Raw genomic sequence first — 13182 nt, 5'->3', positions numbered from 1 at the left:
AGAAAAAGGACGGAACCCTACGTTTCTGCGTCGATTATCGTCGACTGAACAAAATCACGAAGAAAGACGTCTACCCCCTCCCACGGATAGACGACGCATTAGATCGGCTTTGCAATGCTAAATACTTCTCATCGATGGAGCTCAAGTCTGGCTACTGGCAAATAGAAGTCGACGAAAGGGATCGCGAAAAGACCGCCTTCATCACGCCAGACGGCCTCTATGAATTCAAGGTTATGCCATTTGCACTGTGCTCGGCGCCTGCAACGTTCCAGCGCGTGATGGACACGGTTTTAGCAGGATTGAAGTGGCAGACCTGTCTTGTTTACTTGGATGACGTCGTCGTCTTCGCCGGAAATTTCGACGATCACCTTAAGCGCCTTGCGACAGTATTAGAGGCCATCAGGGCTCACCCTGAAGCCGGAAAAGTGTCGCTTTGCTTACGATGAGCTTCTATTCCTAGGCCATGTCATCAGCAAATCTGGAGTGCGCCCCGACCCGCAGAAGACAGCTGCCATCGCAAAGTTCCCGCAGCCAATCGACAAGAAGGCAGTGCGCAGATTCCTTGGCATCTGTGCCTACTAAAGGCGCTTTGTCAAGGACTTTTCGCGCATCGCGGAGCCGCTAATACATCTCACGAAATCTGATGTCGAGTTCAATTGGGAAACGCCGCAGGCCGACGCATTTCAAGAACTCAAACGACGCATGCAGTCGCCGCCGGTACTTGCACACTTCGACGAGGACGCCGATACTGAAATCCACACTGACGCCGGTAGCCTAGGCCTCGGTGCCGTCCTAGTCCAGAGGAAAGAAGGACTTGAACGGGTGATATCGTATGCTAGCCGGTCGCTGTCAAAAGCGGAAAGCAATTATTCTACGACTGAAAAGGAATGCCTCGCCATCATTTGGGCTACAGCTAAATTCCGCCCTTACCTCTATGGCAGGCCATTCAAAGTCGTCAGCGACCACCACGCGTTGTGTTGGCTAGCTAACTTAAATGGCCCTTCAGGACGGCTGGCGCGGTGGAGCCTCAGACTACAAGAACATGACGTAACGGTAATATACAAGTCCGGAAGAAAACACTCCGACGCCGACTGCTTATCACGCGCCCCAATCGATCCCCCGTCGCAAGACGACGTGGACGACGACGCCTTCCTTGGGATAATAAGCGCGGAAGACTTCACTAAACAGCAACGAGCAGACCCGGAGCTAAAAGGCCTCGTCGAGTATTTGAAAGGGAACACCGACGTTGTCCCTGGGGCATTTAAGCGCGTGTTGTCTTCGTTCACGCTACGAAACAACCTGCTCGTGAAGAAGAACTTCTCACCAGTCCACGCCAGCTACCTTCTTGTGGTGCCGTCAGCGCTCCGTCCAGAAATACTGCATGCCCTACACGACGATCCAACCGCTGGGCACCTCGGATTCTCCCGGACGCGGTCGAGGATACAGGAAAAGTATTACTGGCCGCGTCTGACCGCCGACGTCGCCCGTTACGTCAAGACATGCAGAGACTGTCAACGACGCAAGACACCACCGACAAGGCCAGCAGGATTACTACAGCCGATCGAACCTCCTCGTCGACCATTCCAGCAGATTGGGATGGATTTGTTGGGGCCGTTTCCGATGTCAACATCCAGGAATAAGTGGATCATCGTGGCGACGGACTATCTCACCCGCTTTGCTGAAACCAAAGCTCTACCAGAAGGCAGCGCAGCCGAAGTGGCGAAATTTTTCGTCGAGAACATCCTGCTGCGACATGGTGCGCCAGAAGTCCTCATCACCGACAGAGGAACGGCTTTTACAGCAGAGCTCACCCAAGCCATTCTGCAGTACAGCCAGACGAGCCACAGGAGGACAACTGCCTACCATCCGCAGACGAATGGTCTCACGGAGCGCCTGAAAAAGACCCTCGCCGACATGCTAGCAATGTACGTCGACGTCGAGAACAAGACGTGGGACGCGGTCCTGCCGTATGTCACCTTCGCCTACAACACGGCGGTGCAAGAAACAACACAGATCACGCCATTCAAGTTGGTTTACGGCAGGAACCCGACGACGACGCTCGACGCCATGCTGCCGCACGTCACTGACGAGGAGAATCTTGACGTAGCTACCTATCTCCAGCGCGCCGAAGAAGCCCGACAGCTCGCCCGCCTACGGATCAAGACCCAGCAGCGTACCGACAGCCGACACTACAACCTCCGACGACGCTTCGTCGAGTACCAGCTCGGCGACCGTGTTTGGGTATGGACCCCGATACGCCGGCGAGGACTCAGTCAGAAGCTGCTGCGACGCTATTTCGGACCCTACAAGGTCTTCCGACGTATTGGCGCACTAGACTATGAGGTCGTGCCAGACGGCATTTCGCACTCACAGCGTCGCCGCGCACGATCTGAAGTGGTCCACGTGGTGCGCCTTAAACCATTTTACGGACGCTGATGAACTTCCTTTAGTTTGTTGTTTTCTTTGCTACGAGTGCTTTTCTTTGTTACTTTCGTTTGTTTACAGCATCGGGTCGATGCTTTTTAAGAGGGGGGTAATGACACGTGTACTTATCTTTATCGGGCAACTACGTTTCACCGCTTAACAACTGTAATCCCACAGCGAGGGACGCGCCTGCATGTATCCGACGTTTCTGGAAAGTTATCGACGCTTCTATCCGCGTGTCTGTTGTCGCCGAACCTTGTGTTATCAGATTTCATCGCGTGACACGAATGGTGTAGAACTTTGTGGAAGACACGCGGGTCCCATCAGTTAATCTGGAACATTCGACGACTGATCTATAAAAACCGACGCGCTTGACCCGCTGATCAGTTTTCCGACGATCGCCGACCGTGTTCGCCGCTATCGTTGTGCTATAAGTGTAGCCTGTTTTTGTGGGCACAGGGTTGCCCAATAAAAGCTAGTTTTGTATTCCACCGTATTGCTTCTTTCTTCACCGTTACTACCACGTGACATTATCGTCTTACTTCGATCGGGGATTGTCACTCTACTGCTCTTAACACGGCCAGCTGGGCGTGTTGGTGATTGAACATGTTCTTATGGGTGGGCAGCGCAACCCGTACGAAGGACGAAAGGAAGTACACAATACTAGTGCTCATCTCGAAATTAGACGCACAGCAGACCCGAGGAGTGTTTTCGTTAGCATAGGCACACTTAACATGGATTAATTGGTTTCATTTGTTGGCATGGCTCGAGGAGAACCCGCGCTGTAAATGAATTAAAATGCGAAAGGTCATGACTGCGCCTCTTAAAGAGTGAGTGCAGAGACTGCAAGTAACAATCCGTAGTCACGAGATTGGCACATATGTACGGGTACTATACATGGTTGTTTCGAGGAACGGCTTATGCTGATGTGGTTTACTTTTTAGCTAATTAGGAGGCCTACCATTATCGGCGGTGAGCATCTTCTCGTAGAATATACGCACCTTTAGGTAACGCTTCGCCACCACCCGGTGGAAGCGACCCATGGTGAGCGGCTTGGGTGCGCGCAGCAGCACAGGTCCGGAGCCGAGGTTGTAGCGGAACTCGAGGTGCCCGTCTCGCAACGCCAGCGACACGAAGTCCCCGGCCCCCGAAGTGGTCTGGCCGTTGTACAGGAGCAACCCATCTGGCGCGTCCGCCTTCAGCTCCAGCTCGAGCGAGAGACCCGTGTAGGCCTGCAGCCGGTGCAGCTCCAGGAAAGAGCGGCCGGAGAACTGGGGCACGCGCAGCGGCTGCAGTGGCGGGGACTCTGGCGGCGCTCGCTCTTCGTCACCACGGATGTCCTCCTCCTCCTCCTCGGTGCCAGCGACGGGAGGACGGCCTTCCTGGGGTTCTGCGTTACAGAGGAGTGTATTTCAATTGCTGCTGCAGGGTGGATCATTTCTGCCTGAGCATTGATAAGGCGTTGCCGTACGTGAGGGCGGCGTGCTGCACCGAACCGTTATAAGTACGTGGACATCTTTCCTCAGTTTGTTTATTCTAAGAAAAAGTTAACTTGCTGGTTCATCCATCCTTTCTGCGGAATGGTTCGTGACTTTGATTTATATTACGAAGCTCTGCTAAATTGCATGCATTCGCTCTTTGGTAGTATTGAATATTAAAATAACGTCTACTTTTCATACACAAGATTCTACTGAGCTCTCCGGCACTCGTAGTTGCATTCGTGTTTTGACAGTCTGTGTGTTCATTTACTAATTCATTCGTTCATTCATGCATTTTTAATACTGCGAAACAGAATGGCTCGCCAGTTGCCAGAGATATTTGACCACCAAGAAAAATGACGTGGCAATCGGCGGGGATACACATGCGGGGATAGATTTGCGGCGATACATTTAGGATCGTCTAGTACTTGATACGGTATGCCACACCTGTTCATGTTGAATTAAGTGGTTGTCAGGATGAAAGCTTCGAAAATGCGCTCGTCACAGGGATGCATTTGACTGCAACGCAAAGCTTGTGCATATCACCACATGGCGCCACGGCTATAAACTCAACTGGTTCTGCCAATCAAGAAAGAAAGGGGTCCAGTCACCATCAGTGGCCGCCGTTGGTCGCGTGCTTAGCGGCGGGAACCCGCCCAGTGGGTCGCCTCCTGGGCTGCCCTGGAACCAACCCTGGAACTCGGAGTCGACGCCGGCGTCTCTGTGGACCGTCGACCTCCGAACGGGCCCTGCCGTAGGTGACGCGGGAGCCTCCTCGCAGGGCCCAGGACTGCGCACGGTCAAGTTTCGCTGCAGACGGCACACAAACTGGCGCAGCTGGCAGGCCGACGCGTAAGTGTTGCCGTCCGAGCCACAGACGGGCCCGCCTTCCTCTGGTCCGCCCGTGCACTGCTCGCAAGTGGATGGCGGCGAAGGCGCAGAAGCTGAGGCACAACCGTGGCTGCCCAGCAGCGCCCTGGGATCCGTGCACTCGGTGCACTTCATGCCCTGCGTGACACGACGACGCACCTCCGTTTTTTTTCGTTTCGCCCGTCCGGGATGTTCGAGATCCCTGCCAGAACGGCTTGTAGCTCGCGCCCGTCATGTCACCTTGGGGACGCCAAATACTGCGGCGCCCGATGTCACCGGGCGCAAGAACTTTGAATCTATTGCACGTGCGTGCCATCGAGCGAGGGAAGTAGGCCTAAACGAGTCGTTGAACGCTTTGTTTCAGCTTCTGATAAAGATTGCGTGTTTAAACGAGGAAGAACGCGAGGGTGAATGAAATACAACGCTCCTTTTTAACATATCAATCCTGCTTGCGAAAAATGATAAACCTTTCCTTCTCAAATTTCGTTTAGACTGGATGCAAATGATTGGTTCATCACTGAGAATTGCAAGTGCTACAGACTAGAAGGCCGAAAAATTTGAAGCTCATTAGTTATACACGCGCAAACATTTACTGCCATCAATGACTAAGGCGAGATCATAGGGCGGCTATGTAACAAAATATGCAGCAGAAATTGCTGCAAGGCCTCATTGGCGCAATATGCTGTGGCAGCCTATACTGTTGCTGCACTTTTTAAATGCCCGTGCACTTGAGCGTAAAAATTCTTTATGATAAAGGCCGCGATACTTTGTATATTATCGCCTTCAGGAGGCTCAGCATTTACACATTTTGAATTTTCGTCCGTCCCTTTGAAAGTTAATTATGACTGCCGAGCTTTCTTTATTTCTAACGACAGAATGCCAAATAGTAATGATTTAGGAATTACTAACACATATTGGTTTATCATTTATGAGCAAAACCTCTCTCTTATCGCTATACGCCGAAACTGAGACAATGGCACACAAGCTGGATGGACGAAATAGGCCTTAACGGCTGACGTGTGCTGATGTAATTGGAAGTGAAAACTACCAGTGTCAGAGAGGCACGCTCGCATATTTAGAGTCTAACCAGCTTGCACTGCAGACTGCTACAGCAGCAAGCGAATAAACCTGACCATTCTGAACGAACTCCATGTTGAGTCTTGGCGCCACGCTGCAAGAACAGCACAGTCATCGTTGCAATTTACGCAAGACACTGGACTACACTCAGCGCTATAACACTCCCGCTTCTTCGGCAGAGTACACTCGCACATCTATTTGTGTTGGCATCCATCCAGCCCAGCTCTTCCCCTTCCCCAGTTCGGGAGGACGGCAGAGCGCATTAACCCGCAGTGACCTTTCTGCCTGACTAAATGTATTCGTTTTCCCTTGAATCTAATACATTCTTCCCGTTCCATCACGAGAACACTGCCAATAAATATATCTAGAACGTCTGTAACTTACGTGAGGCTAGTGGAATATGGCTGGTATATTTCTTGGGGTAAGCGGCGGCAAATAATGTACGCGCATGTACCTCGAAATCGTCAATGCTCTTTCGTTTTTCTTTGTCTTGCATTTCTCCGTCCCATATACCAAAATAGGGAACTAGGCACGCTAGTGTTTATGCACTTTCAAATTTTCTTTTGAAAGGCCCTACAATGGATGGATAGATGGATGGATGCTGTGAACATTCCCTTTGAAACGGGGTGGTGGGTTGCGCCACCTCGCTCTTGTTATTATTTTGCCTAATGCCCTAGAACACTGCCCAGGTTCGCGCTGCCCCAAGTGCCCGGGGACGGCCCAGCCTGCCGGCTGGGTCGGGCCGCCCGAAGCGTTTTTCGGCGGGCTTGGGCCAGGCCCCGGCTTGAAGCCGCGGGACTGGGCCGTGCTCGGGCATGAGATTGCAGACCCGGGCCAGACTCGGGATTGAAGCCATGGACCGGGGCCGAACATAGGCCCACTCATTAATGGGCCTAAGTCAGGCCTTCCAGCATACGCGAACGTTATCTTAGAACGAAAGCTGAGCTAGTTGGTAAGGATTCATTATGCAAAATAGAAGTGGAGGCGTGCAGAGTAGAGAACACAAGAGTAGAGAAGTGGACGTTCGTGTTGTCCCCTTCTCTACTCTTGTGTCCTGTCTGCACGCCTCACTTCTATTTTGCATTTCGAACGTTATGCATTCCAAGGTTCAAGGCATTCTGTGTAACGCTGAAGAGACACATCGAAAGCGCTGGATCTTAGTATTCCTTAGCACAATAAAAGAGCAAAACAGGTGAAGTTCGAATTTCTTTCTTTTCCAAAGAACAAACATTGCTTCCGTGTCGGAGAAAAAATAAATCATGCAATAAACCGCTCATCAAACAATTTTCTTGGCATTGGTTTGGCACCTGCAATATTTCCCTCGACACGATCATAATATTTTAGCGCTGACGCAAGGGGTGGCGCTTTCTTCTTCTGCATTTATTTTATGTTGCCCACTCGTGAAACCTGTTTCTTTATATATATATATATATATATATATATATATATTATATATATATATCTTCAGCCTGGTTCTGCCCACCTAAATTTCTGGCGCTCCCTGCTACACTTCCCTTCCTTTGGAATCCAGTCCGTAAGCCTTAATGACCATCGGTTATCTTCCCTCCTCATTACATATCCTGCCCATGTCCATGCCCATTTATTTTTCTTGATTTCAACAAAGATATCATTAACTCGCGTTTGTTCCCTCACCCAATCTGCTCTTTTCTTATCCCTTAACGTTACATCCAGCATTTTTCTTTCCATAGCTCGTTGTGTCCTCCTCAATTTGAGTAGAACCCTTTTCGTAAGCCTCCAGGTTTCTGTCCCGTACGTGAGTACTGGTAAGACACAGCTGTTTTACACTTTTCTCTTGAGGGATAATGGCAACCTGCTGTTCATGATCTGAGAATGCCTACCAAACGCTCCCGAGCCCATTTCTGTTCTTCTGATTATTTCAGTCTCATGATCCGGATCCGCGGTCACTACCTGCCATAAGTAGATGTATTCCCTTACCACTTCCACTGCCTCCCGACCTATCGTAAGCTGCTGTTCTCTCCCGATACTGTTAAACATAACTTTCGTTTTCTGCAGATCAATTTTTAGACCCACCCTTCTGCTTTGCCTCTCCACGACAGTGAGCATGGATTGCAATTGGTCCCCTTAGTTACTATGAAAGGCAATCTCATCAGCGAATCACAAGTTACTAAGGTATTCTCTATTAGCTCTTATCCTCAATTCTTCCCAATCCAGGTCTCTGAACACCTCCTGTAAACATGCTGTGAATAGCATTGGAGAGATCATATCTTCTATCTGACGGCCTTCTTCATTGGGATTTTGTTGCTTTCTTTATGGAGGACTACGGTGGCTGTAGAGCGGCTCTAGATATCTGTGAGTATATTTACATACGGCTCGTCTACAGCCTGATTCCGTAATGCCTACATGACTGCTGAGGTTTCGGCTGAATCAAATTTTTTTCTCGTAATCAATGAAAGCTATATATAAGGGTTGGTTATATTCAGCACATTTTTTTATCACCTGATTGGTAGGGTGAATATGGTCTATTGTTGAGTAGCCTTTATGGAATCCTGCCTGGTCCTTTGCTTCACACAAGCCTAAGGTGTTGCTGATTCTATTTGCGATTACCTTAGTAAATACTTTCTAGGCTACGGACAGTAAGCTGATCGGTCTAATTTTTAAGTTTGTTGGCGTCCCCTTTCTTATATATTAGGGTTATGTTAGCGTTCTTCCAAAATTCCGGTACGCTCGAAGTCATGAGAAATTGCGTATACAGGGTGGCCAGTTTTTCTAGAATAGTCTGCCCACCATCCAACCAATCTGCTGCTGCTGGATCCTCCCCAGCGGCATTCCCCCTTTGCACAGCTCCCATGGCTTCCTTTACTTCTTACGGCGTTACTTGCGGGATTTTAAAGTCCTCTAGACTATTCTCTCTTCCATTATATTCGTGGGTGTCCCTGGTACTGTGTAAACCTCTATAGAACTCCTCAGCCACTTGAACTATCTCATCCACATTAGTAATTATATTGCCGTCTTTGTCCCTTAGCGCATATGTCTGATTCTTGCCAATTCCTATTTTCTTCTTCACTGCTTTTACGCTTCCTCCGTTCCTGAGACCATGTTCAATTCAATCCATATTATAGTTCCTTATGTCAGCTGTCTTACGCTTGTTGATTAACTTCGAAAGTTCTGCCAGTTCTATTCTAGCTGTAGGGTAAGGGGCTTTGATACATTGGCGTTTCTTGGTGAGATCTTTCCTCTTTCGCGATAGCTTACTGGCATCCTAACAGAATTACCACCGACTTCTGTTGCGCACTCCTTAACGATGCCCATAAGATCGCCGTTCATTGTTTCAACACTAAGGACCTCTTCCTTAGTTAAAGCCGAATATCTGTTCTGTAGCTTGATCCGGAATCCCTCTACTTAGCTCCAACCACTAACTCATTGATCGGCTTCTTATGTACCAGTTTCTTCCGGTCCCTCCTCAGGTCTAGGCTAATTTGAGTTCTTACCATCCTATGGACATCGCAGCCCACCTTGCCGAGCACATGCATATCTTGTACGACAACAAGGTTAGCGTAGAGTACAAAGTCTATTTCGGGCTCCTCGACGTACACTTTCGCCTTGCGGAAGAAGGTATTAATTATCCGCATATTATTCTGTTCTGCAAACTCTACTAATAACTCTCCCCTGCTATTCCTAGAGCCTAAGCCATGTTCCCCCACTGACTAGTTTCCTGCCTGCTTCTTGCCTACCGTGGCATTGTAGTCGTCCATCAGTACAGTATATTTTGTTTTGGCTTTACCCATCGCCGATTCCACGTCTTCATAGAAGCTTTCGACTTCCTGGTCATCATGACTGGATGTAGGCGCGTAGACCTACCTGTACGACCTTGAATTTGTACCTTTTATTAAGTTTCACAACAACACCTGGCACCCTCTCTTTAATGCTATAGAGTTCCTGTATGTTACCAGCTATATCCTTATTAATCAAGAATCCTACTCCTAGCTCTCGTCTCTCCGCTAAGCCCCGGAAGCACAGGACGCGCCCGCTGTTTAGCAATGTATATGCTTTATTTGTCCTCCTAACTTCACTGAGCCCTGTTATATCCCATTTACTGCCCTGTAATTCCTCCAATAGCACTGCTAGACTCGCCTCACTAGATAACGTTCTTCGTTGAACGTTGCCAGGTTCAGATTCCAATGGCGGCCTGCCTGGATCCAGGGACTCTTAGCACCCTCTGCTGTGTCACAGGTCGGACCGCCGCCTTGGTGAGTTGCTTCACAGCTGCTGAGGACGGAGGGCCAGGGTTTGATTCTTCTATTCATATAGGAATTTGTGGCCAAGTTGTGCACGGGGAAGCATACGCTGGAGCTTATCATAAGTCGCATCACTGATCTGTCGGACGACGCGGTTAAGGCCAGGGTACCGGGAGAGCAGTTCTTCCGAGTCTGAGTCCCAAGGAGGACTTGGTTGACAGCAGAGAACTTGACATCACGATGACGGTTGTCATAAAGAGACTTCCTTCTTGCCTGCAACTCAGAAAGGCGACGGTGGGCAGTTTGGCATGCCTGGGCGGCTGTAGCTATAACGTCGCGAGCGTAGTTGGCAAGAGCGTGTCAAAAGGCAATGTCGGGTCACGCCCAAAGAGGAAATAGAAGGGGGAGTAGAGAGCTGTGTCGTGACATGACGAGTTGTGCCCGAATATCACAAATGGAAGCGCAACGTCCCAGTTATGATGATCTGAGGAGACACACATCGAGAGGATATCTATAAGTGTTCTGTCCAGGGGTTCAGTGAGGCCGTTCGTTTGAGGATGGTATACTGTCGGTAACTTGTGCTTCGTGGCACAAGATCGAAGTAGGTCTTCAATAACCAGGGATAAAAAGTAGCGGCCCCTGTCGGTGTGAAGCTGCCGAGGAGCTCCATGGTGTAAATGACGTCTTGGAGCAGGAAGTCCGCGACGTCGGTAGCACAACTGGTCTAGATTGCTGGAGTGACGGCATAGCGGCTTGAATATTCCGTTGCAACGGCGGTGTACTTATTTCCAACTCTGGAGGCAGGGATAGGGCCTAAGAGGTCGAGGCCAACACGACAAATCGATTCGGTGGGTATATTAATTGGCTGCAGGGTTTCAGCCGGAAGCAAAGCAGGCTTCTTAAGCCGTTGGCATGGCTCGCAAGCAGCGAGATAACGTCGCACGGTACGGGAGAGTCCAGGCCAGATAAATAAAACTTTTCGCCGGTATGGTAAGAAACCCACCGAAGACCGTCGACGAGTTTCTTCGTGAGGCGGCGAGCATCGAGAAGACACTGGAATTGCGGAACCGGCAATTCGACCGACGCACCAAGCCAACAAGCTACTCCGGAATTCAATCACTGGCCACGGACGATCTACGCGAGACCATCAGTACCATTTTGCGCGAAGAACTGCGCAAGGTCTTGCCATCGTCGTAGCCTCAAGTGGCCTCGATCGCCGACATCGTGAAAGAAGAGGTGCACCGATCGCTAGGAGTTCCTGAACTGCAACCACAATTACCGCAGCCCCAGGCAGAAGCGATGACATACGCCGCCGGCGCACGCCGTCCAGGTCCCCCTCCGCGACCACGCCAGGGCCCTGCAACGACGCAATTCCGTCGTCCACCGCCGCCGCCGCCAGCACACCCACCCGTCGCCCAGCGCACCTACGCGAGGAAGACGGACATTTGGCGCGCCCCCCACCACCGCCCGCTCTGCTACCACTGCGGCGAAGCCGGCCATGTGTACCGCCAATGCCCATACCGCGACCTGGGATTGCGAGGCTTCGCCGTCAACGCACAGCGCCCGAGGGAAGGTGAACGACCTCGTGACATCGCCGACTACCTCGCCGCTACTCAGTGGAGCACTCGACGACCATCGCGTTCGCCATCACCAGGCCGCTACCTGTCGCCGCAGCGCCGACCATACACTGGCCCAGCCCGAGGCCAGTCAGCGAGCCCATATCCGGAAAACTAAAAGCAGCAACCGATGGAGGTGCGGTTGCTGTTCGTCGAACTGATGAAGATCCTCCGCCGCCGACGAAGACGACGAAGAAACGATCTCGACGACATAACAGCGACACGCCGCCGTCCCGACGAAGTCAGGACGGCGGCGTCGACGAAGGAACACCGACGAACGACGACTTGACGACGCGACGTTCCAACTTCAGTTCAACACGACGCAGCCGTGATCCGACGCCACGACCTAACTGCAATGCCAGACAAAGAACCACCGACCTCGACGTGCTTCTCGACGGCCACGCAGTCACTGCCTTAGTCGACACAGGGGCCGATTACTCCGTAATGAGTGGACACATCGCCGCCCAGTTGAAGAAGGTTAAGACTGCATGGGAGGGCCCCCAAATTCGGACCGCTGGAGGACACCTCATTACGCCGACTGGAATCTGCACGGCAAGAATTACCATTCATGACCGGACTTAACCTGCCACCTTCGTTATCCTCCAACAGTGTTCACGAGACGTCTTTATCGCATGGACTTCCTGAATCAACGTGGCGCAGTCATCGACCTGAAGTCGAAATCGATAACGCTGTCACAAGATCAAGCGATACCGCCGGAGAACTGTCGTAGTCACCACGCCTTGAGTGTGCTCGAAGATCAAGTGAGCATCCCGCCGCGTTCCAGCATTATTATTTCCGTCGGCACTGAAACACCCGCTGACGTAGAAGGCGTCATCGAGGGCGACCAACATCTACTGCTCGACCGTGAAATTTGCGTCGCAAGAGGGATCGCTCGACTCCACGGAGGGCAAGTGGAAGTTATGCTAACCAACTTCAGCCAAGAGTTCAAGCACATCAACAAGGGCACGACAATCGCATACATCGAGGAAATTGTGGAAACCAGCAATGCCTTTGTCCTCTCGGATTCAGCCGCATCTACCCCGATGAGCATTATCCCCGAAGCAGACTTCGACGTGAATCCAAGTCTTCCTATGAGTAAGCCGCAACAGATCAGAAGTCTTCTTAGACGATACAAAGACTGCTTTTCGACGTCATCGAGGATTCGACAAACACCAGTTGCAAAGCATCGCATAATAACCGAAGAGAGCGCTCGACCACTCCGCCAGAGCCCTTACCGAGTTTCGACGCGAGAACGTGAAGCTATTAGGCAACAAGTCGACGAAATGCTGCGCGACGACATCATCCAGCCGTCGAAAAGCCCGTGGGCCTCTCCTGTAGTCCTGGTAAAGAAAAAGGACGGAACCCTACGCTTCTGCGTCGATTATCGTCGACTGAACAAGATCACGAAGAAGGATGTGTACCCCCTTCCACGGATAGACGACGCATTGGATCGGCTCTGCAACGCTAAATACTTCTCGTCGATGGACCTCAAGTCTGGCT

The 13182-nt window shown here is 50.9% G+C and overlaps 1 protein-coding gene across 2 annotated transcripts in view; it reads right to left on the bottom strand.

Annotated features, from left to right (window-relative positions):
- The window catches only part of LOC142558612 (agrin-like), a 521743-nt gene that overhangs the window by 121643 nt on the left and 386918 nt on the right, over positions 1 to 13182 (bottom strand). For both annotated transcript variants that reach the window (XM_075670788.1, XM_075670789.1), the window contains exons 10-11: positions 4514 to 4910; positions 3426 to 3814 (exon numbers count right to left, since the gene is read on the bottom strand). In XM_075670788.1, coding sequence (XP_075526903.1) covers positions 3426 to 3814; positions 4514 to 4910 — 786 coding nt within the window. The remainder of the gene's footprint in view (positions 1 to 3425; positions 3815 to 4513; positions 4911 to 13182) is intronic.

This window comes from Dermacentor variabilis, chromosome 9, assembly GCF_050947875.1.
Source record: "Dermacentor variabilis isolate Ectoservices chromosome 9, ASM5094787v1, whole genome shotgun sequence".
In the NCBI taxonomy this organism is placed as follows: Eukaryota; Metazoa; Arthropoda; class Arachnida; order Ixodida; family Ixodidae; genus Dermacentor; species Dermacentor variabilis.
Note: the sequence above shows the minus strand (reverse complement) of the source record. Positions and strands in the feature narration are given on the sequence as shown.